At 35.4% G+C, this 26,863-nt stretch overlaps 1 protein-coding gene across 1 annotated transcript in view; it reads right to left on the bottom strand.

The window, feature by feature from the left end:
* The window catches only part of LOC144441190 (uncharacterized), a 57,429-nt gene that overhangs the window by 19,732 nt on the left and 10,834 nt on the right, over positions 1-26,863 (bottom strand). The window contains exon 2 of the mRNA XM_078130741.1: positions 5,536-5,696. Coding sequence (XP_077986867.1) covers positions 5,536-5,696 — 161 coding nt within the window. The remainder of the gene's footprint in view (positions 1-5,535; positions 5,697-26,863) is intronic.

Genomic DNA, 26,863 nt, shown 5'->3' with positions numbered 1-26,863 from the left:
TGCAAAGTTGAGAACCATTACAACCATGTTGTCTGGAAGTGGAACAGATATACTTATCTTTGTATAACTTTGTTGTTGCCAGTTAGCAACAAATAGGTGTTTTGCAAGCAGTTGTGTGTCATTAATTAGTTCATCTACTAGCATGTTCAGTAGGCCATTTTTTCTGACTATAACTTTTCGAGAGGATGTCTTAGATACATCATTCATCATTACAGACAATTTCTTACTTTCCCATACCATCCACATCACCTCTTCTGTGCCATGCTCTTGTGAAAAAACTTTGAGTCTTTTCCTTAGTTGTTGTACACCACACAAACACTGCCGATTTATACATCTAAGTGAGTATTGATGGTTTTCCTTTTCGCAAAGGGTTACATTTATCAGATCATATTTATCCTTGATTTTCACCTCACTATAGTTGTATCTATCTGCTGCAGAATTAAGTGTGTTTAGCTTTAACACAACATTAGTACATTTCTCACACAAACACTGGTTCAACATATGTTTTTGTATTGGTTTGACATTCTTGGGTCGAAGTTTTTTGAAGGTAGCTTTACTAAGCTTAACCTGCTCATTTTCTTCTCTCCATACTTCATATGCTCTATCAGTTGTCATCTCCATTACTCTCCTGGTTTCCATTTTTTTTAGATACAGTTCTCATAGTAGGGAGCTCTCAAGAAACATCTGGTCGCTGGTAGAAATTTACCACACTTTTGGAGACATTATGTGCTGTTTTATCTGATCTTGTTTTCCTTAACTGTTTAGCATTGCTAAATTCTGCAAGTACAGGGATTGATTTGTCACACCTTCTGATGAATTCATGGTTAAGACCTAACATGGCTGCCTGTGCACGCATTTTTCTGTATTTTTTGGATACCAGTAATGAACGTACAATCAATTTCCTTGAGTGCCTATCCCTGTCTGCTCGCTTTGACTTCAGTTCAGTTCAGCAAGTGACTTTTTAATGCTTCTCATGATCTTTCACAAAAGTTCAACATCACTATGAATACCATGAGCAAGAAGGGCTGTTGTTTTTTTAGGTGACACTCTAGTCAAAACCTTCACAACTTCAGCATATTTATGTGGGTTTTGTGGGAGATTTTTTTGAGCTCGGTACACAGCTTTCCTCACAACTTCTGGTGACTTGTATCCACCATCTATGTGATCACCATTTTCCATCTGTTCAGACCTCTCTATCAATACACGCCTTTGTGTTGTAGCTGTCATCTCATTTTTCTTCTCCTTCACTTTGTTTCTTTTAAGTCTCTTTCTTTCTCTATCTTTCTCTTTCTGTCGTCTTCTTTTCTGAGCAGTTAATGAGTCACGTTGTTTCTTCTTCATTTCTCGCCAATATTTACACATTTCCTGTTGTTTGTGTCTAGTAAGTATTTCTCATTGTTTGTTCACTTCACCCTTTGTCATGTTGGTTAGCTTCTGAAGCTTTGGCTTTCTTTCTTTCCTGGTATCTCCTTTGTCTTATTCTAGCAGTCTCTCTATCTCTCTCTTTGTTTTTCAGTTCTTCTTTGTCTTGCTTCATATTTTCTTAGAGCTTCTAAGCTTTTATTTTTTTCCCACTTTTCAGTGTCTTTTTTCATTCTTGCTCTGTATGACCTCATCCTGTTTGCTGCTGATGATAAAACTGTGTTTTCCGAAGAAATAGTTCTGACTTCTGTGTTTCTATCAAGGCTTCTAAGTTTTAATCTTATCATACTGATAGTAGAAATGTGTCAACATACATATTGACATTTTCATATGTCACTTTATATAAAGCTGAGTCAGTTCTTGTGGCTTCAACAACATTTATACCAAAAGACGTTTCTATTTCGGTTTTAAAAAAAGTGTGCCATTTATATTGATTGTTCCACTTATTTTGATGAAAGTTCAAATGTTCCAAATGATGTTTCAATAATTTAGCAGCACCTTCCAAGGTTATTTCACAACTGTAGCTTGCATCAATTTGAGCAAGGTCTGGGGTTTTCTGAACAACCGTAAGTATGTCTTCATACTCTACAACACACTCCGAAATATTCAAAATCGTGAGATTTTTACTTTCTGGTCTCAACTTTGTAATATCTGCTGATTGAATATTTAAGCACTTGCTGATGTCTAGTTTCTATAGAAGAAGTAAGTGTTGTAAGAAAGAAAGAGTACTGATAGTGTAATTCTTGCTCAGGCTTAGTACATGTAAGGAGGCACATTTTCCAAGGTAAGACTGTTCTATTGTTAATGGGAACACATCATTTCGTAACAGTCGATGCTCATACATGAAGTACAGCGTTTTAATGAAAGCACAGTGTTTAAATATGACATCGGCATAAACTTTTGTTAGATCGTCAGTTATCACCACGTTCTCCCACACATCAAGGTTGCTAACAATATCATTTTTAATAGCGACCTGCACGCCAGGCATATGGACACAATATCGTGGATATCCAGGTAGGTAATAACTATCTGCAACACCAATATTGGCAGGACATCCAACATAATTCGATGCTGTAAAAGTACAAAAAAAAAAATGATATGGAAGTACAAAATAGACACATGTCACTATACAATCACAGGAGGCTAGCCTACTTAGGTATGTTTACAAAAAACAGACTAATAACGAATAGATAAACAAACAAACATCAAAAACAGAGTAACCACAAAGCTGTATCAAAAATGATGCTCTCTGCAACAAGAATTAATGTGTTTTGTACAATTGTGACTGTTTCACAAAGGAAAACATGTACTAATCCTTGCTGCAGAGAATCATTATTGTTGATACTGACTTGTGATTCTTCTGTTGTTGTTTGTCCGTATTTTTTTATTTGTTTTTTAGTTTCATAAACAAAACTAACTGAGCTTTGGCCCTCTGCAATACAATAACATACTATGTATAGATTCCTCTTAAAACATACAGCACCATCAATAAATTCAGTTATATGTAACAAATAGATGTATTTGTTCTTTTTTTTATATATATATATGTATATATGCACTCTGCCACTGTGGTATAGAGCACTGTCTTAGCAGATTGATACTCACTGAGTTATATATATATATATATATATATATATATATATATATATATATATATATATATATATATATATATATATATATATATATATATATATATATATATATATGTCTGATGATCGCAATATGCGTGAAACTCCGAGTTACACCCAAGAAAGAGTTCCAGTACTACCAAAACTATATATATATATATATATATATATATATATATATATATATGAGAGAGAGAGAGAGAGAGAGAGAGAGAGAGAGAGAGAGAGAGAGAGAGAGAGAGAGAGAGAGAGAGAGAGAGAGAGAGAGAGAGAGAGTTTCATTCTTCTTTCACCAAGTAGAGTGCTCGATCACCTTGGAGAGCTATCATACATAAAAATGAAAGAAGACGAGTCTGATATTACATTGTGGAGTAATACGTAGTGTTTATCCACAATGTAATATCAGACTCGTCTTCTTTATATATATAGGTTTTGAAAATATGAACAAAAGTACATGCTATTGACCCTACAGAACTGTTTCTGTATTCCTCACTCATCAGGGGTAGAATGGAATATAGTATCTACGCAGATACTATATTCAATTCTACCCCTGATGAGTGAGGAATACACACCTCATGAAACAGTTCTGTAGGGTCAATAGCATGTAATTTTGTTCATATTTTCAAACCTGTATATAATTCGCTCTACTAACTGTATTGAGCACTTTTATGTGGTTATATCAACACCCAGTCAATATTATATATATATATATAAAATCTGTTGTCTGTCTTTAGTGACGTCAGTATCAACGGTGTCAGTCCATGCACAAGGAAAATGAGCTTATACTTGTGATTGTCTCGCATTATCCGGAAGACTTATGACTTTGAAAAACACCAAAGGGCAATCTTTCATTTTGTACAATCGTTTTGAGGTAACAAAGTCATGATAAGAAAACACATTCAATGAAACAATACGGACGTAAGATAATAACGCTCGTTACTTACCTGGACAGACCGGAGAAAATTCCTTATGGCGCCATTTCTCCCAAACTGATATATCACGGTGCTGGAATGGTCACATGACGGCATATTGCAACTTTTTTATGCATATTCATATATATTTATGAATTGCTTGAAATAGATCGGAGGTCATGTTGGGTCATGTCAAGGACGTCAGAACTTGGACAGACAAGTTTAGCGGTTTGGATATATCAGGATAGTCGAAAGAAATGTTCAAAAACAAAAACCATACCAACGTGAATACATTGGCAATGGATCAAGTAATATATTAGTAAACATTTTGAATGGTCAAATCGAGACATGTTTGTCACCCTCTCCGGATGTTTGCAGCTACCATGGACGGACACAATAACGGGCGTTACGTCAACAAATAAACGTTTGTATTTCGTGACGATTTGAGGAAAATTCATCCCTATTTGTAATGTCTCTCAACATTACAAGAAACAATTGAATATGAGTAATAGTTGTGATTTTATTTGTGAATTCGTGGTCCCAACAACGGCCATGTATTTTGTCCCAGGATGTCGTTTTAAAAATGGCCGACATTAAAAAATCAAATCGCTGAAAAAAGGAAAGCAAAGATCCAATCGTGACAAAAGTATAGCTGATATATCTTTATTATCATAGGTATCATTCATCATAATTATAAGAATTAATTATGAAAAAAATAGTGAAAATTGGAAGAGTTGTTTCGACTATATGCAATTACACTCATTAGCATATTCTGACTCATATGCAATTACACTCATTAGCATATTCTGACTCATATGCAATTACACTCATTAGCATATTCTGACTCATATGCAATTACACTCATTAGCATATTCTGACTCATATGCAATTACACTCATTAGCATATTCTGACTCATATACAAAAATCATTTGGTTGTTCTTATTGTGTGATCTTGTTGCTGGGCACATATGAGTGCAACCCCCCCCCCCCCCCCTCACATTTTTTTTACCTCAAACACACAGCTACATGTATGATGGAATTATTTTCATTTGAATAACTTTCCATCCACACATCCTATGTACTATCCCTACCAAATACCAAGACAATCAGTAAGGTGGTATTTGACAACTCAATAACTTTCCATCCACACATCCTATGTACTATCCCCACCAAATACCAAGACAATCAGTAAGGTGGTATTTGACAACTCAATAACTTTCCATCCACACATCCTATGTACTATCCCTACCAAATACCAAGACAATCAGTAAGGTGGTATTTGACAACTGTACACAGACAGACATTTCACCATGCCATATCACTACTGAAGCTCAAGTTCAGCTGTGCTAAAAGTGTCTTACAATGTACTTTATTGTCAATAGTGTCATGAGCTCAGCATGTCATTGTCAGACATCATGTTTTGATACTGATGAGACATTTTTCTTCTGGTAGATGATAAACACAGTGCAACTTACTGTAAACTGTCCTGGACATTTTTCTTCTGGTAGATGATAAACACAGTGCAACTTACTGTAAACTGTCCTGGATATTTTTACTGTTGTAAACTTACCTAAGTAATTCACATTTACTATGCTTCAAATAGTCAGCAATACATCGTCCTACTTTCATAGCATGGTGTTCATCTAAAGGCAGTTTTTCCAGTGTGACCAACGCCAACACACCAACTCCCTCTAGTATCTTAGACACATTATGGCCCCAATCTTTATGCAACTGGAGGAAACAAAAGAGAAAACCTGTAGTTGTTACAAGTATGTAGAACATTGGTGACACCCATTATCATGACTTGCTGACATTTTCTAGTGATACAATAATTTGATGGTTTTTCTTTTAGATTTTGTTAAATTATACATGATATTCATACAAGCTTACATTTGTACTATTCAGGTCATATTTATACATAAACACATACCTGGATTGACTCTCATCCATGACTATCTATCTGATCTACATGATGGAATAATTTCCATTAGATCAATTTTCGAACAATTTTCCAGGTCTGGCGGTTTTGATTTAACACAAACACACACACACACACTGTATCTATATCATGTCCTCAAATGTCAATGGTCAGAGTAAAAATCCCATCAATGGTGTCCTAGGACAACTGTAGTTTGAGTTTATGTGTAATTTTTTCCAAAATGTTAACCATATGCACTTGCCTAACCATCCCTGGTACATTTGTATTATCTTTGCCATATACATCATCATTTCACTGTTGCCATGGACATAGGCTAATTGCTAGGCATATATTTGTTCATTTTATGAATGTTGTTGATTTCCCTATCCATCTCTATTATCTTTGCCATACACCATTATTTCGCTGTTGCTATGGACATGGTCTTGTTGCTAGGGATGTGTACATTCAATTTTTAGATATTTATTCACTTGTCTATCAACCCCTGTTGTCATCTTTGCAATATACACAATCATTGGCTGTTGCTATGGGCATGGTCTTGTTACTAACTACAGATGTGTACATTCAATTTAAAATATTTATCCACTTGTCTATAAATCCCTGTTGTCATCTTCAAAATACACACAAACATTGGCTGTTGCTATGGACATGGTCTTGTTGCTAGGGATGTGTACATTCAATTTTTAGATATTTATCCACTTGTCTATCAATCCCTGTTGTCATCTTTGCAATATACACAATCATTGGCTTTTGCTATGGGTATGGTCATGTTGCTACAATATTACTTGTAAACATGATTCAAAAGACATTGACAAAACAATAACATGTACATGTATGAATGTGTTTGTGATAGGCAGGAGTTGGCTTGATTTTGATAATTGACCCTGAAGGTCAATGTCAAGGTCAAAGTCTCAAAAGATAGCTTGTATCTAGTAATTTGGGGGATAAGCACTTGAATAGACTCTAATTACATTTTTTGAGTTATGCAGTAAATATTGATTTTAACTTCAATGTATGGTTGCCAATCAGTCAAATTTGCATTTTATATATTTTAAAAAATTGATATGCATTTGCATGTAGGATATCATTTGATATTTACTGAATGATTGGTTGAAATTGGTCCAGGTGTAATTGAGATACAGGTGCACACAAATAGATGTAGATAGATGGACAGGACCTAACAACTTTTTTTTTTATGTACGGGGAAAACTCTTAATATTTATCAATACAATGATTATTTAAACCACAGGTTTAATTTTTAACTGGGATTTTTGAACATGATACACTTTGGTTGTCGCAATGATAAATGATAAATATGTAATGAACTCATCCACATCAACATTTTTAAAAATCTAGTCATGTTGACCAAAGTTTTGTTCTCCATATAAATTACTTAACATCATTGTCGGGACAACTTCCTCCATTTATCTAATCAGACATAGCACTGAAGGTATCATGATGCTCAAATTTACAAAGGATCACTAACTAGTACAGTCCACGAATGCTTTTAAAAAATAACTATTCTATCACAATTCTATTTTTCTCCTGTACACAACATGAAGTGATGTGATGAGTCGATTGTTCGATCCCCAAGGACTTCATGATGACAGATTTTGACTACATGTACATGTATACTATGAGTAGTAGATACTGTCGAAATCCATCAGCCAACGTACTACATGTACAATGTAGGTTCAAAGGTAGACACTGTCGAAATCCACCAGCTGAAGTACTAGGTTCAAAGGTAGACACTGTCGAAATCCATCAGCTGAAGTACTAGGTTCAAAGGTAGACAATGTCGAAATCCATCAGTCAACGTACTACATGTACAATGTAGGTTCAAAGGTAGACACTGTCGAAATCCACCAGCTGAAGTACTAGGTTCAAAGGTAGACAATGTCGAAATCCATCAGTCAACGTACTACATGTACAATGTAGGTTCAAAGGTAGACACTGTCGAAATCCACCAGCTGAAGTACTAGGTTCAAAGGTAGACACTGTCGAAATCCATCAGCCAACATACTACATGTACAATGTAGGTTCAAAGGTAGATACTATCGAAATCCACCAGCTGAAGTACTAGGTTCAAAGGTAGACAATGTCGAAATCCATCAGCCAACGTACTACATGTACAATGTAGGTTCAAAGGTAGACACTATCGAAATCCACCAGCTGAAGTACTAGGTTCAAAGGTAGACACTGTCAAAATCCATCAGCCAACATACTACATGTACAATGTAGGTTCAAAGGTAGACAATGTCAAAATCCACCAGCTGAAGTACTAGGTTCAAAGGTAGACAATGTCGAAATCCATCAGCCAACATACTACATGTACAATGTAGGTTCAAAGGTAGACACTATCGAAATCCACCAGCTGAAGTACTAGGTTCAAAGGTAGACAATGTCGAAATCCATCAGCCAACATACTACATGTACAATGTAGGTTCAAAGGTAGACAATGTCAAAATCCACCAGCTGAAGGTACAATGTACTAGGTTCAAACAGTATTTTTTTAAGGCCGGTAAGCCAATAAATGTTTGCGGGGTTCCTCGATCAATTTACCCATGGGTGTGGCATATAAAATGCTTTGAAAATGGTGTTTTCACTAATAAAGAAGGCAAGTTTAATAATAGCTTCATAAAATAACTCAATATAATGGTAATTTTTTTTAAAAAACAATGCATACTCCGATTATATGTTTCGCTTTCCTGCATAGCAGAGAGTCGATTGTTTTTATTTTGATACATAACATGTACCCCCTGTTGCAATCAACATAAAAAGACGCAACACTAATGTTGCAATTTTTGTTGCCATTATTGTGTCTACCTGAAAAATTACTGCATAATACCAAACAAAGTACAGTACATTCAACACCTCACGCACATAAAAAATACCGCCACTGTCGTTGTAGCACAACTGTACAGTTTTTAAAAATGTTTATCCATATGCTAGGCCATGCTTACAATAGGTGTTCATTTGCTGACCATGTTGCTAACTTTGCTATATACGTGATCATTTGGCTGTTGCTATGGGCGTGGTCATGTTGCTAGATATATTTGCATACATTTTTGAATGTTTTTGTTCACTCTATGAATTCCTGATATTATCTTTGCAATATACATGATTAATTGACTGTTGCTGTGGGCATGATCTTGTTCCTAGGCAAATTTACATACATTTTTTTGAATGTTTATGTGATTGTCTATTAATCCCCCTGTTGTTATCTTCGCATGTGATCAATTGGCTGTTGCTATGGGTGTGGTCTTGTTGCTAGGCAAATTTACATACATTTTTTGAATGTTTGTTCAATTGTCTATTGATCCTTGTTATCTTTGTGAAATACACGACCGTTTGGCTGATGCTATAGGCGTGGTCATGGTTGCTAGGGATATTTGCATACATTTTTTGAATGTTTACTCACTTTGCCTACCAGATGATGTTGTAATTTGAGCAAAATATACTGCCATTTGGTTGTTGCTAAGGTCGTGTTCATGGTTGCTAGCAGAACCAGGGCCAATTGTGTCAAAATATTTTGAAGAAAATCTGCAGAATAACACTTCTAGAAACTTCTCACCAAGTTTCAGTCTCATTGACTAAGTACTTTTTGAGATATAAATTTTTGAACAAAATTCATTTTTACACCTAATTTGCATATAACTGTTGAGATCATTATATGCTTAATGCTTCTTCATCTATACACCCACAGATGTATCCCTGTTAACTTTCAGCCCAATCTGCTGAGTAGTTTTGGAATTATAGGTTTTTGACCAAAAAGACACATTTTTAGCCCTAATTTGCATATCACTAAGGGAATAATCATGTAATCAACAAATCTTAATTTACTCACATCTAAGAATGTTCCCATCAAATTTCATGCCAATCTGTCCAGTAGTTTTGGAGTTTAAGTTTTTTGACCAAAAACCCACATCTCTGATGCAATCATTTTCATTTGACAAATTTCCTAACTAGACATCAGAAGTACCATGACCACCAAATATCAAAGCAATCGGTCCAGCAGTTTCTGACTTTAAGTTGTTTACACACACACACACACACACACACACACACACACACACAGACGGACAGACAGACAGACAGACAGAGACAGACACTTTGCCATGCCTATAGCACTACTGAACCTTCAGTTTAGTTTTGCTAAAAAACTCACTGTACAGTGTTTGATATAGGATTTGGGCACCTAAAAGGGGACTTTTCAAAAAAAGGGGGGGGGGGGCATGAAAAATTGATCAAATTTTAGCCCATTTTTAGGTGTCCAAAAGCGAGAAAATAATATTAAATTGTTGATAAAGACACATCATTTGGAAAGCTAGATATTGTGTGTACTTGAATTGTGTGAATACTGGAATACCAAAATGTAAGGTGTGCTAACAGTATTTGTTCTTGGAAGTTACCAACCATACTACATATACTACCCGAAATGACACACACAGAGATCAAAAGTGCGCAGATCACGATTTTTGAGTGGAAATTCCACAATGGCGCAGCCTAGATCAAACACTGACTGTAAACATGTCTAGCCATGATAGTTCTCTTAACCCTTTCACCACCGATTCCCGCTACAGCGGGAACGCTCTAGGGCGCCCACCGATTCCCTCTACAGCGGGAACGCCAAAGGTCATTCAACTACTACGACGTTCAAACCGTTTAATGGCAGCTATTGCTGCAAAACTTGCTGCCAAAACTAGTTCCACACATGCGTATTAGCCTTGTTTATATAGTCTGCCATTTTGAACACATGTTAGTGGATGGTTTTCTAGCACGATTGGAAAGACGAGTGATCGTAAATTTTGTGTGCGTTTTTCGCCAGAAAGATCGAATTTCAACAACGCGGAAGTAATTAACGGCTCACGTAGCATCTCCTACGATGTCATTTTGACAACTGTACTGAGAAATTTCCACTGAATTTTTACTCAAAAACATTGTTGAATACATCAGGTCAGTTGTGGGAACGGTACAGGCTTCAGAACTACCACGAGGGCCGAATGATCTACCGGCGGGGAATTCACCGTTGCCGTAGTGAAAGTTGGCAAATTGCGTAACTTGTTGACCCATAGCATTCGTTCATACTATGGCCTTGGGGCCAGTATTTAGCTCCAAAAGTAATTATTTTGGTCATATTTCTTTGTGGTAATGTTCAATAATGAATATTACTCATACAAGTTCAATTTATACTGGTCAGTGGTACAATGTGGGCGGTAGATTACACACAATCTGAAGATTTTCCGATCACATTTTTGAATGCGTTTTTTAACGGTAAAATTCAAATTTCAACATGGCCACACCGAAAATTGTCTCACCTAACATCGTTTGCGATGTAAATAACGGCTCTGTTCATGAAAAATTCTGTTTAATTTTGACTTTGATGGCATTTATGAATGAAAGGAGATGGCTGTGTGAACTCAATGTACTCAATGTGACGAAAACATTACCGCGACGTGGGTTCAATTTACAGGCTGCATATTTCCGTTGGTCGGTATGTGCGTCGGCAAATAAAGCCATTTTGCCCATCCGATTTTGGCGCCGATGCTACTGACTTACGGTCATTTTTTGCCGATTTCTGGCATAAATTGAGTAATAATTTTTTGTTGTTCTGCTAAATAATGAATTATATTTACAAAAACCAACTTTTCAAAAGGTATCAAGGTGACAACTTTAGATATTTTAAGACACTTTCATTGCCGGTGTGGCACCGTCTGTTGCGTCATAATCGGATTAGTGAGCCGTTAATTAATTTCGTTCAAATTTTTACGACTCAAAATGTCATTTTCTGCCAAATTTTCGCCAATTTTGACAATTTAACCAGTAAAGAGAAGTTTTGTAGGAACATAAATGTTGGTATTTTGAATTTTATTTGTAATATAAATATTTTGTTTATTTGTGATATGTCAATAAATAAATGACTTGTGTCAGTTTTATTCATATTTTATTACTTTAATTCATATTTCGGTTGTGTTTGTGGAATTTGAATGCATGTATTTGCAAGTGTGATGTAAAGAATTTATTTTCCAATGAAATGATACCTCATTTTTTAAAAATGAGCAACTCTAAGTATTTTTATATCAATTTGATTACATAACACTCACTTTCACCTGGTGGTCAGTGAGGGGGGTGGTGGAGAACAAACATTCCCAGGGGGCAATTGGTGGTGAAAAGGTTAAAGGCCAAGGTCCAAACAGGCTATGTGCCCACGCTACGGAAGTAGGTTTGCGCATGTGCAACGGAATACGTTTATTTATCTGGGAGGAGCATTTGGTAAATCCGACCCAGGTAGTTTATCAACATATTAGTGGCTGTTCACACATATTGGTTACATGTAGTTCTCGCCTAATCCGAAGAGTCCCTTGTTATATTTTTTTTTCAAGTCTTGTGGCAGTGTTTCTGCTACGTTTTTTTCCGGTGCGTACGTACGGCCAGACACCCAGTCTGGGTGAAACACTTATTTCTATAAACTTATACATACAAATTATGACCCGAAAAATTATATTTTGAGGGACCTGTTCTAACACGATCCAAACACTATTACACAGTGACAATTTGTATCATTGAAATTGTAAACTGAAATTCTTGGGTACGAACTAACTTACTTATACTTGTATCATTTGTACAAGGTACTAGATTACAGTTGCACACGTAGCGTCGGCATTTGGTCGATCGTTATCACATCAAAATCGTTAGATAGATGAGAATTTTTTTTACAGATTACATGTAGGTCGTGTTTTGACAACATAATCGTGAAAACTTCAAAATTAACTTCACAAGTATCGCACGGGTCAGAGCGGACTAAGTTTTGCACTTCCATACTTACTGTACACTAGGTAGCTAGCTACGTGCGATCTCGAGTTTGGGAGAAATGTCATTGATATTCCTGTTATTTTCCTTCCTTGTTCTAATTCTTTGAAAGTATCTGTTATGGCTGTTTTATGATTGATTAAACTTGTATTTCCAAACCCAATGTCCCATCTCAGAAAACAGTCAATAAAATCACAAACATGTGCTTCTCCGAGTTATCCCGATATGTACGAGTACCACCCCAGCTATTTCAAAACAAACGCATAAATGCATACGTCGTGATGGGGTGAGTTACGGACTCTTGTTTGGTCTCCGCTCTGTCTCTGTGCGTATGTTTGACTACGATGTCAGTCGATGTCATTTACATGACGAGGATTATTGCTGGATCGTGCCAAAACATATGGAAACGATTTTTTAATACGATTTCTCAACTTTCAAATTTGAATGAAACAAATATTTATGCCTCCATGATTGTATTTGTACTGTAGTCTTGTCAGTTCGCGTGTACGTTCACCTCCACAACATGCACAGAGCTAGAGATCGTAGAGAACAGTCGACAGGTATAGGAACTAGACTAGGCAGTGATGTATGATCTATGTGTACAAAATTGACAGTTGTCCTTGAAATTTGATGATCATTACAGAAATAAAAGAGTTGCCAACGTTAGATTTGTTTATGAATTATATCACTCGTTTATCAGTATCATATGTCGCACTAAAATGTTTCAAACATGTCTTGCTTTGGGGTCATCAGAAAATTTAACTGAAAGTATGGGAATTCTTGATCGAAATATATTCAGTCATAAAATCCTCAGGTTTCTGACAATTTCCAATACTTGTTACAAGAAAGGCTGCATTCCAAGAATATTTGGTTAGCTACATGTATTACATCTGATGCCTTATACGTGACACGCACGATCATTGTCCAGTTTGCACCACATGGTGTGCCTCGCCTCCTGTACACGTACCATACGTCTATCTTATCTGTCAGTGCTACATTTTGCTTCCTCTCTTCATTTTTCTCAGATGTTTTAAGAATTTGAAAATAGTCAGTGTCTGATTGACAAAATTTCTTTCCGCTGAAGTTTAGAAAACATTTAGTTCTACTCTACCTAAACGTCGTGTTGTTGCATCATACATCATGAGCCGTCACATTGACCTCACACTTTGCTTCGCGCTTCCTTAAATGTCCGGTCCCTATGAAACTAGTTCGAAAGCTTTCGCTAGCGATAGCATGGCCAGTCTTGTTTTACCGCGTAATCCTCAAATGTTTTCCAAATAATTATGAATTTATTTCTTTTTTTTTTTACACTTTGGGTATTTTACTTGCTATTAGTACTTCTGGGAAACTCATATTTAATTTTTAGACCTTAGAATTTTTTCAATGGTCGTCAGGTTTTAGTACTTTCCTTAGCCGGTCCCACAACTAAACTGTTGTACGTGGTTATACTTATAAGTTATAGCTGGGCATTGTGAAAGGTAGGTTATTGGCTATTATCTACATCACTGCCTACTAGGTATAGGTACGTCAACAACACAACTACTTGACAGAAAACACTTGTCACACGTACAAAAAGTTGTATGAAATTGTGATTTTACTAAGGAGTTTAGCAACCCAGAACGTACATCAATCAAACTGAGAAACATTTTGGTTTCATTTTATGTCATTCTATTTCAGTAACAATGTATCATTTTCACGTACCGTTCGCACATGTGAGCTTGATTTTAGGCAAAATATCGGGCTAACAGAGTGCACACAGACTCTTTTGTTCGCTTGTATTGTTTGCATTCGGTATTTGGCATTTCGCACGTTGTTTATTTGCACCATTCACAGTGTCTTATCATGCTTTGTGTAACTTGTAAGCCTAATTGACAACTGGCCAACGGTTTTTACTAAACAAATTTGAAACAAATTTTGTGTCAGTTTGACGGTAAACCTGCTATATTGGCTACCAAACTTAGTTAACGTCAGTTATTTCTACTCATGTTGCATCACTATATATTTACAAACAGTATATATGAAAAATGAGAGCCATGTGAAACTTTTTCAGTGCAAAATGGGATGAAGACATGAGGGCAAAGTCAGTGCTCCTTACAGCAGTTTGAATTTCCCGCATATGCATACATTACCCATAATCCTCTTTATATAGTGGACCTTGGCCTTTAAGCATGTTTAGATATTTTTGACAAAAACAAAAATAGTCGGAGACGACATGGCACCACAGTAAGCAAGAGGAAACAACCGCTTCGTGTCACTGTGTGGATTGCCCTCTCTGCTACGAAGATTTCGCTAAGATTTTGAAAGGTCATAGATTGTACTGTGACATTACATGCCACGTCTGAACTATTAACTTAAACAAGTCATTGAGAATGACAAACTCCCCGCTATGATTGGGTTTTAAGGAACTGGCAGTTTATGTTGTCATTTTCAAACCTGGTTAACGTTGTTTGGCCTCATATGGTTGTTTTTGATATCACTACTCTGATCACGCAACAACACTTGTGAACTTAAATCAAACAGACTTAGATATGTTGTGTCTGCTCGTTGGACATGGGACATGCCTAATCTTCAAGATAACGTCATGGAGTAAACCATTCAACAATAAAGGATAGGTAGGGTGAGGGGGGGGGGGGGCTGTTCAAGCATGTCTGAGTTATGGCTTTGGACATGAAAACTGCGCCAACAAAATGGCTGCCAGGCAGCCATATCAGATTGTATCATGACGAAAATGGATATGCACATGTATGTTATAGAACACTGTGCTAATGCCAACTTTGAATGAGATCTGTTCAAGCATGTCTGAGTTATGGCTTTGGACATGGAAAATTCGCAAACAAAATGGCTGCTAGGCATCTAGCATGAGCATGAGCCAAGCATGAGCCAAGTTTGAAAAAAATTGGTCCAGGCATCTCCAAGAAATGCCTCTGGATAGAGACGGAACCCAATCCATAAGTCCCCGTCCTGGACTTCGTCCGGCACGGACTAACTAATGGGAAGGGTTAGAGGGGGAACTTAGCATTCGTTAGTGACGCATATGTAGCCATGGAAAATCTGTCTTCCATATCTTTTCTTAAAAGAAGCAAATCATAGAGTCTAGACATAGTGACTTTGAAAACAATAGATACTGGAGAACAGGTACACATAAAAACAGACATTTTTGGAACTTCATCACAGCCCACCCATCCATGGACAGTGGACTCACCCAAATGATATTACACTGCATCATGTGGTCTTCTCGTTCGATGGGTACGAAAATATTAGATCATTTTCGTTTCGATTAGACTTCAATAATTGGGAATTAGAATGTACCATTTTGTTAATTTCAATGGCATTTTATTTAGTGTAACCTAAGTAGTGTCGGTGAACAACACGAGACGGTTCACATGTTCACATGTAAACGATCCGTTGATCTGAGTCGGATTTAAGTTGGCATGGGAGTTCAGGTGCTGAAATTGCAAGTCATCTACACTGTATTACACAAGACCCCCCCCCCCCCTCCCCCTTCAAATCTTTATTGGATTCTTTCAACTGCATGCATGCCATCAATGAATGGAGGAATTAATTGAATACAATCAGGGGTCAACAAATCATTTTGTGAACTGGTGGTCCCCAGACCAGTGCTTTAAAAAATCCAGTGGTCCTGCTGAAAAAATTAGTGGTCCCAGATCATGCTAATGTGAAACATTAAATCTTACCTATCAATCTGTATATTCAGATGACTTTTTAACATAGTTATTAACAGTAAGGTACTGGCCCAATGGACCAGACAAGGTAAAATTTGTGTGGTCCGCCAAAACAAAATCGCTAGTCCCGGACCTGTAACCATCAGATTTGTTCACCCCTGACAATACATTACATGGTTATTGATGTAATATGATGTAACAATCAGGTAGTCTCCACTTACTGCATCTTTGATAAAAGAGCTTTAATAGTTAAGATTTATTCAAAAATGTGCACCATCTCAAAACCAAATATTACTAATTGTTTAGTTTCATTGCAAGTGTTATGATCACTACTCAGTCATTTCATACACAAATATAATATAAACACACACACACACACACACACACAATATTTTAGAACCCCTAACATGAGTTTTTGAAGTCCTCAATAGTAAAGTATAGTAAGTCTCACGCATCAGGAGATTTCGGACAGAAGCGAAATTTTATACAATGATATCGGTGTACACAAACTTCTATATGTTTTTTTTTTTTAAATCTACTCGTCTCTGGACATTTAGTTCGAAATTAATTGTACCTTCCCTGAGAAAAATAACTGTTATTGTTTGAAATAGTTTTAGCTTTTCCTGACAAAATTGTTATGCAAATAATATTAATAAATTATGCAAATGAGACACCTGCTATCAGAACAATCCGTGGAGAACACTACGATTATTATATCCGTTATATATAACATTTACATGTTTGCAAATGTTGAACAGATTGCTACACACACCTAGATCTAGATGTAAGAGGATGCTTAGAATGTGACGTCACAAGCAAGGAGTTTTCCCAGCATCCTTTGTGGAAAAAGTTGCCAAAATGGCAGCACACAGTGAGGTTCAACATAGCATTTTGACATTTCAAAGTCACATAACTTTAATGTTTCATTTTATTTCTAAAATTTACATACACATCAATTACATACACAAGGATAAGCTATCTAAAAGTACAAATGTATTTGATTTGGACCTTTCCTTTCATACTGTCTTCAAATCAAATACATGATGTACTTGTTAACACTGTCTTCATTATCATATTTCACTTTTTTTTCTGTCAATCTTTAGGTAAATGTATTTCTAGTGAAAGGTTTGTTGTGAACAGCATGCTAAATGGTACACAGGAGACATTGCTAACTACCCCTTTACAATATCACACTTTTTCTCCTTCTCAGAATACAAGCCAACAGGGAACCTATAACTCATAACCTCATGAGCTGTTAAGCATGACATTACCATGACAACCAACTTATAAATGAGATGACAGCTTCTTTATCCATCTCTGTCATTAGATATTCCATTACATTGATTTCATTGTTCACAAGAGAGGGTTTTCTTGCATCTACAAATTTCTGTATTCATTAATTATTAGATATGTGCATTTCCTTCAACGCACATTTCAATCTTTCTTCTCTTTATTTTTCTGAATTTATACAGTAGAATACATGCAAGCCAAACCAGAAAAAATGGTGCCAATGGCATTATGGCACAACTGTATTTCGATGTTGCTATGGACATGGTTTTGTTGCTAGGCATATTTGCATAAATTTTTGGAATCTTTATTAACTTGCCTGTCCTTCCCACTTTTCATCTTTGCAATATAAACCATTCACTATTGCTAAGGGCATGGTCATGGTTGTTACGGCCAATTGTGTCATAATGTTTTCAACAAGAACTGCAGAATAACACCTCCAGAAACATCCCCAAGTTTCAACCCCATTCACCACGTGTACATTTTTAGTTTCAAGCTATAATTTGTTTTTGACCAAAATCTGACATTTTTAGACCCAATTTGCATATCGCTGATGGTATCATCATATTGTAAATACAGCTTCATCTACAAATGCCCAGATGCATCCCCATTATATTTCAGCCCAATCTGCTGGGGAGTTCAGTAATTATAGATTTTTGACCAAACTTGGATAAACATTTTAGCCCTAATTTGCATATCACTGATGGGATCATCATGTTATGAACAATTCTTAATCTAAAAACCACTGAAGAACGTTCCCATCGAATTTCAAACTGATCTGCCCAGTAGTTTTTGAATCTAAGTTGGTTTTTTTTTGTTTTTTTTTGTTTTTTTACAAAAAATCACATTTTTCGACCAAAATCACACATCGGTGGTAATTAAGATCATTTTGATTTTAACAATTTTCCAACTAGATACCGAGGTATATACCCACAAAATATCAATGATCATGGCAATCGGAACAATGGTTGATTCTGTGACCCAACTTGATTGCCCAATGTACCAAATCAGATTCAGTCATAAATTAGTGCAATTACGTCATTTTGTTAGTTTTAATAGCATTTAATGAATACAGGAGTGCAGATAAGACATTGTTAAGGCCAAAAAAAATATATATATATCTGGTTCTGGTCAGCGCGCGCGTCCTGAATACCCTCGCGTCGATCCTTTTTTTCTGATAATTTTTGCTTTCCCGTTCCGTATTTATTCCTGATATCAGGAGAACAAGCACCTGAAATCTACCCTACATGCCAAGACTGCTTAAATACAAAGCCTAAACTGCTTCAAAGAAAAAGGAAGTTTTTCAACAGATGAATATGATAGAACAGAGTATGTAAAGTGTCAAAAAAATGTGTATTTACTAATTTGCAAAAAAAAAAAAATTAGGAAAAAAAAAAAAAATTTGCGTCGTCGCACCACTTTAGAAAGTTTACCCTGACCAGAACCAGATATTTTGGTTTTGGCCTAATCACTCAAATTTCCATTTTTATCTTAATTTGCATATTTTGGAATATATAATCAGTTTGTTTTGTAAACCACCCTCCCTCCTTGGTTTTCCCATCTCAATGTGAGGTTAACCACAGAATTTAATTTGAGTAGCCTATATAAAGACAACTAGTTTTCTCCAAATTTGTGGAAATAATTATTAAGGTGGAATGTTCTTGTGTAGATGATATCTTAAACATCTTGGGTTGTAATTACACTGTACAGATGATATCTTAAACATCTTGGGTTGTAATTACACTGTATAGATGATATCTTAAACATCTTGGGTTGTAATTACACTGTACAGATGATATCTTAAACATCTTGGGTTGTAATTACACTGTACAGATGATATCTTAAACATCTTGGGTTGTAATTACACTGTACAGATGATATCTTAAACATCTTGGGTTGTAATTACACTGTACAGATGATATCTTAAACATCTTGGGTTGTAATTACACTGTACAGATGATATCTTAAACATCTTGGGTTGTAATTACACTGTATAGATGATATCTTAAACATCTTGGGTTGTAATTACACTGTACAGATGATATCTTAAACATCTTGGGTTGTAATTACACTGTACAGATGATATCTTAAACATCTTTGGTTGTAATTATACTGTATAGATGATATCTTAAACATCTTGGGTTGTAATTACACTGTACAGATGATATCTTAAACATCTTGGGTTGTAATTACACTGTACAGATGATATCTTAAACATCTTGGGTTGTAATTACACTGTACAGATGATATCTTAAACATCTTGGGTTGTAATTACACTGTACAGATGATATCTTAAACATCTTGGGTTGTAATTACACTGTATAGATGATATCTTAAACATCTTGGGTTGTAATTACACTGTATAGATGATATCTTAAACATCTTGGGTTGTAATTACACTGTACAGATGATATCTTAAACATCTTTGGTTGTAATTACACTGTACAGATGATATCTTAAACATCTTGGGTTGTAATTACACTGTATAGATGATATCTTAAACATCTTGGGTTGTAATTACACTGTACAGATGATATCTTAAACATCTTGGGTTGTAATTACACTGTACAGATGATATCTTAAACATCTCTGGTTGTAATTACACTGTATAGATGATATCTTAAACATCTCTGGTTGTAATTACACTGTATAGATGATATCTTAAACATCTTGGGTTGTAATTACACTGTACAGATGATATCTTAAACATCTTGGGTTGTAATTACACTGTATAGATGATATCTTAAACATCTTGGGTTGTAATTACACTGTATAGATGATATCTTAAACATCTTGGGTTGTAATTACACTGTATAGATGATATCTTAAACATCTTGGGTTGTAATTACACTGTACAGATGATATCTTAAACATCTTGGGTTGTAATTACACTGTACAGATGATATCTTAAACATCTTGGGTTGTAATTACACTGTACAGATGATATCTTAAACATCTTGGGTTGTAATTACACTGTATAGATGATATCTTAAACATCTTTGGTTGTAATTACACTGTACAGATGATATCTTAAACATCTTGGGTTGTAATTACACTGTACAGATGATATCTTAAACATCTTGGGTTGTAATTACACTGTACAGATGATATCTTAAACATCTTGGGTTGTAATTACACTGTACAGATGATATCTTAAACATCTTGGGTTGTAATTACACTGTACAGATGATATCTTAAACATCTTGGGTTGTAATTACACTGTACAGATGATATCTTAAACATCTTGGGTTGTAATTACACTGTACAGATGATATCTTAAACATCTTGGGTTGTAATTACACTGTATAGATGATATCTTAAACATCTTGGGTTGTAATTACACTGTACAGATGATATCTTAAACATCTTGGGTTGTAATTACACTGTACAGATGATATCTTAAACATCTTGGGTTGTAATTACACTGTACAGATGATATCTTAAACATCTTGGGTTGTAATTACACTGTACAGATGATATCTTAAACATCTTGGGTTGTAATTACACTGTACAGATGATATCTTAAACATCTTGGGTTGTAATTACACTGTACAGATGATATCTTAAACATCTTGGGTTGTAATTACACTGTACAGATGATATCTTAAACATCTTTGGTTGTAATTACACTGTATAGATGATATCTTAAACATCTTTGGTTGTAATTACACTGTACAGATGATATCTTAAACATCTTGGGTTGTAATTACACTGTACAGATGATATCTGAAACATCTTGGGTTGTAATTACACTGTACAGATGATATCTGAAACATCTTGGGTTGTAATTACACTGTATAGATGATATCTTAAACATCTTGGGTTGTAATTACACTGTACAGATGATATCTTAAACATCTTGGGTTGTAATTACACTGTACAGATGATATCTTAAACATCTTGGGTTGTAATTACACTGTACAGATGATATCTTAAACATCTTGGGTTGTAATTACACTGTATAGATGATATCTTAAACATCTTGGGTTGTAATTACACTGTACAGATGATATCTTAAACATCTTGGGTTGTAATTACACTGTACAGATGATATCTTAAACATCTTGGGTTGTAATTACACTGTACAGATGATATCTTAAACATCTTGGGTTGTAATTACACTGTACAGATGATATCTTAAACATCTTGGGTTGTAATTACACTGTACAGATGATATCTTAAACATCTTGGGTTGTAATTACACTGTATAGATGATATCTTAAACATCTTGGGTTGTAATTACACTGTATAGATGATATCTTAAACATCTTGGGTTGTAATTACACTGTATAGATGATATCTTAAACATCTTGGGTTGTAATTACACTGTACAGATGATATCTGAAACATCTTGGGTTGTAATTACACTGTACAGATGATATCTTAAACATCTTGGGTTGTAATTACACTGTATAGATGATATCTTAAACATCTTGGGTTGTAATTACACTGTACAGATGATATCTGAAACATCTTGGGTTGTAATTACACTGTACAGATGATATCTTAAACATCTTGGGTTGTAATTACACTGTACAGATGATATCTTAAACATCTTGGGTTGTAATTACACTGTACAGATGATATCTTAAACATCTTGGGTTGTAATTACACTGTACAGATGATATCTTAAACATCTTGGGTTGTAATTACACTGTACAGATGATATCTTAAACATCTTGGGTTGTAATTACACTGTACAGATGATATCTTAAACATCTTGGGTTGTAATTACACTGTACAGATGATATCTTAAACATCTTGGGTTGTAATTACACTGTACAGATGATATCTTAAACATCTTGGGTTGTAATTACACTGTACAGATGATATCTTAAACATCTTGGGTTGTAATTACACTGTACAGATGATATCTTAAACATCATGGGTTGTAATTACACTGTACAGATGATATCTTAAACATCTTTGGTTGTAATTACACTGTACAGATGATATCTTAAACATCTTGGGTTGTAATTACACTGTACAGATCTTAAACATCTTGGGTTGTAATTACACTGTACAAATGTATAGTGACATTGCACCATAATTAGTATATGCATTGAATACATACAAAATATTTCAATTCTCATCATATTTGCCAAGATTATCAAAATTGTTACGAAAAAGCCTTCTAAAAGTGCTGAAAAATGAACAAAGTGCTGGAAAGGGGTCAGAGGTCAATGAGGTGAAAGGTTGGTTTCATAATTTCTACACATATACATTGGGGTTTCATTTCAGTGATTCCATTGTCAGATGTAATGATTCTCAATTACTCTTCTGTCTACTCTAGATAATCCATCATGCAATCCCAACACACATTTATACTTTAACTTTTATGCAGGAAAAATCCAAGAGCTCCCCATGGATGTACTTGCATGTATTTCCAACTGAACAGCAGCGCTAATCTCTTATTGCAACAAGCTATGAATTTTTCACTGCCTTTGTGTTTAATACTATTCAATAATGTGGTCACTACTGACAGTTAGTTCTATTAGAATACTTCACTTCATAATCTACCATCATAAAAATGTATCACTTTTCAGCATAACTGAAATGACAAGGTTCAGTAGTGCTATACATAGGTATGGTGCGGTGTCTGTCCGTGTGTATATGTATGTGTGTATGCAATATACGTGATCATTTGGCTGTTGCTATGGGCATGGTCTTGTTGCTAGAGATATTTTCATATATTTTTTGAATATTTATTCAGTTGTCTATTAATCCCTGTTATCTTTGTAATGTGATCGGCCAGAGCCCTGCTTTAATGTTTTGCACCCTAGTATATCAGTCATGTGTCCTGTTGTCATAGTCTCCCACCTCCCATACTGTTCCATGAACAATTGCATCCTTTGAACCCGTCATTGCCATCATTATTTCTTGTCACACGTTAAACCAGAAAACAATGCCCTAAAACAAATGATCATTCACACTTTTTCGAAGTAAAGTGTCGCCATTGTGCCACGTGATAACGTCTTTCCCTCCAATGTCTACGACCACTTGAATTACATGGCAAACATGATGCTATACTTTTGGTGACCCTTTTAGATCATCATTATGCTAAAATCATGAAATACTTGAGTTGATATGTGTGGACTTTCTGTTAGCAAAGGTACAATATTGTTGCCTTTATATTTGTATAACTAGAATGAGATTGTTGTTCACAGTTCTATACTGTAATCCTTGTCTAAATCTCGTAATCTCTCTAAACTCAATCTTTGCACACTGATTTTTTTTAATCACAGTTTTTGATTAGTTTTCTCAGGAAAGCTAAAATTGTTTCAAACTAAATATCCAAAGATGAGTACCGTTTCAAAACGCTAAAAAGTTGCATATACGTACACATATGCATCACATCTGCACGGAATCTTGTAATACATGACACCTGCTATACCTTACTGTTGAGGACTCCAAAACCTCGCGATGTGATATGTCACTACCCGCCATTTTGGAAAATACATGTTTTCATCGCTGCACGATGTACAATGTCAAACTACTAACTAAAAGTGCTTTCAGAGTAAAATTGAACAGAAAACTAATGATCGGACACAACATCACCATTTTGTCAAAAGGTATATGAGGCTGTTACACTTTTTTGATGACGTTAATGTTAAAGAATGATAGTCAAAAGTCTACAGCATTATCTTTGGCTTTTGCCATATAATTCACACATTACCTTGTCTATCTGCTAGACCTCGGATGTTCTTCCAATACAATATGACACACGACCGAACATCGCTATCGATGATGGAACATCCGAGGTCTAGCAAATGTCATCTCTGCAGTTCAGGATATGAATAACTGCCAATCAGAGAACCGCATTAGCGACAAACACAAACACAAACACAAACAGAGAACAATAGCTAATTTTTTCATGCATATTAAGCTTAAGGAGGGGCTTGTAAAAATAACCACCAATGCCTTAACTGAAATGTGTGAATGACGACGTCTACACACTCATCAAACTCACAATTACCATAAACTGAACTGATAAGACATAATAGTTAGTAATTTGTTATCATCACGTGATATTGGACATTGGTATTATAGAGCATTAGCATTATAGAGGTCATGGGTTATTAAATATATTAACCCTTAAGATGCCATAGACTTTCCATGCAAATTACCCCCTACGCCAAGGACTTTTTAGGTTGCACACAGTTTACACAATGTTTTGATAGTGATCATTTTACACCAAAACAGGTGGGATATGGATGTATCTACAAGTATATCAATAATTTTGAAATATTTAATTTTAATTTACATGAATGTATGGTCAGTAACTTGACCAAGGAATTGGGGAAAATTGGTATAAGACACTCGTTTTTGGTCAAAAAAACGTTAAATTTAGTTTTTTGATAAATACAAGGATTACAATTGGAAATTAGCTGTAAAAATTAATAGACAGTATGGGTGTTGAGTAAAATATTTATCATAAAATCAACAAGTACTGTCTGTCGATGTTTACAGTAAATACAAACAAATTTGCATATAATATATCATATATACAAATACTGGATACTGTACATGTAAGTCTACAGATAGCAGCATAACGATATGTCTCACTGACGATTATATCCAACACTTCGTTTGTTAACAAAAATCTGACGAAAGACAACGATGTAGATCCTGCCACATGATCCTGCCGTAACGTCTTTATCAGTTCATGTAAACCAATGTAGCGTAGGAGTAATCGTACGGCATTGGCATCTGTGGTTTGTCATCGGCAGGATCGCGGGACCAGCCATTGATGACGTCAGTCCAAAAGTCGAAGTTATTGGGAGTGTTTTTGATACGTTCTAGTTTATTTCCTCAAACCCATAAAATTCTTCATCATCGTCGCTATCACTGTCTAGAAAATGTCGAGCGAAAATCTCTCTGTCTTCCGGGTTTACTTTGTTCAATATATCAGCACAATGTCGAAGGTCAACATACATATCTATAGCGGCCGCCATATTAGGCATTGCTAAGTAGGCGCTATTTGCATTCGGCAGCAAAAAGTGAAAGAAATCGAACATGTGACTGTTTCCCGCCTGAATAATTTAATATTTAATAAGATAACATCGTGTACATCATTACTTATTATGGGCATAAGGGTGGGACAACGATAACCCATTACAACGTCACTTTATTGACAGCATATGCAAATTACTCTGTTGTCGTTGATATCTACGACGTGGCCTACAGTGCAGAAGTGCTACGTCGTGGATATCCACGACTCGGCATCACAAGGGTTAAAATACATGTATACAATAGCAGTGTTCTGCCAAGGTTTCCAACTAGTGGGGACAATGGCCCCCTGGTTGCAAAAAGAGGGGTCATTTGACAGGGAGTGGGGTCAATTATTTATTGTCTATGAAATTATATATATTACCTCGGACCACTATAGAGATACTGTGGTCTGAGATATTCCATTACACATAGACTATTACCCAACTACATAAAAAAATTCCATTCATAATAACAGTTCCCAGTAAGCTATTTTTTGAAAATTGTGTACTACACATTACACCTTAGAAAAAGAAGGCAACTACAATTATGTAATTTAAAGTCATTTCTACAGAGTATATTATATATTGTTTAGAAAGATTGGACAGCCAGGTAGTCACAATTTTTAATCTGACTATCAATGAATAGCAGTACTCAAATTTATGATTCCTTTTCTCAGACAAGGACAAAGAACAACTTCAAAATTAGTGAACATATGCTTGAATAAAAAATTTGAGAAATCCTAATCTTGTAACCACTTGGCACTTGTTTCATTTTTACAACTGTTACACTCTGCTGTGTTTATCATTCCCTCTTCAAATTCATGACAAGAGTTTTAAAAAAAAAAACATTTTGAGGAAAATAAACTCCCTGACTTTAAAAAGTACCAAATGTGAACGAAAAACTTACAAATAATAGTCAAACAAACTTTCAACATGATTTGGTCCTGCTATATCAAATGACAGCATTAGTTACATACATGTATTGTAAACTTGATACGGAAAGCTGACATTAGGTGTCCTTGAAACTCAGAGATCTTGAACTAAATCTATCAACAACGTCAAAGTTAGGATGCTTTGTAAATACAACTGTAATTATTTTCTGATTTCATCTCTGAGTTCATTCTTCATGTCTGACCGGGCGCACATGCATCGGCCGTCTCGAGTGGTTATGCCAGTGATCACTCATTGATT

Source organism: Glandiceps talaboti, chromosome 10 (assembly GCF_964340395.1).
Source record: "Glandiceps talaboti chromosome 10, keGlaTala1.1, whole genome shotgun sequence".
Lineage (NCBI taxonomy): Eukaryota > Metazoa > Hemichordata > Enteropneusta > Spengelidae > Glandiceps > Glandiceps talaboti.
This window is presented reverse-complemented; position numbering and strand designations above follow the sequence as displayed.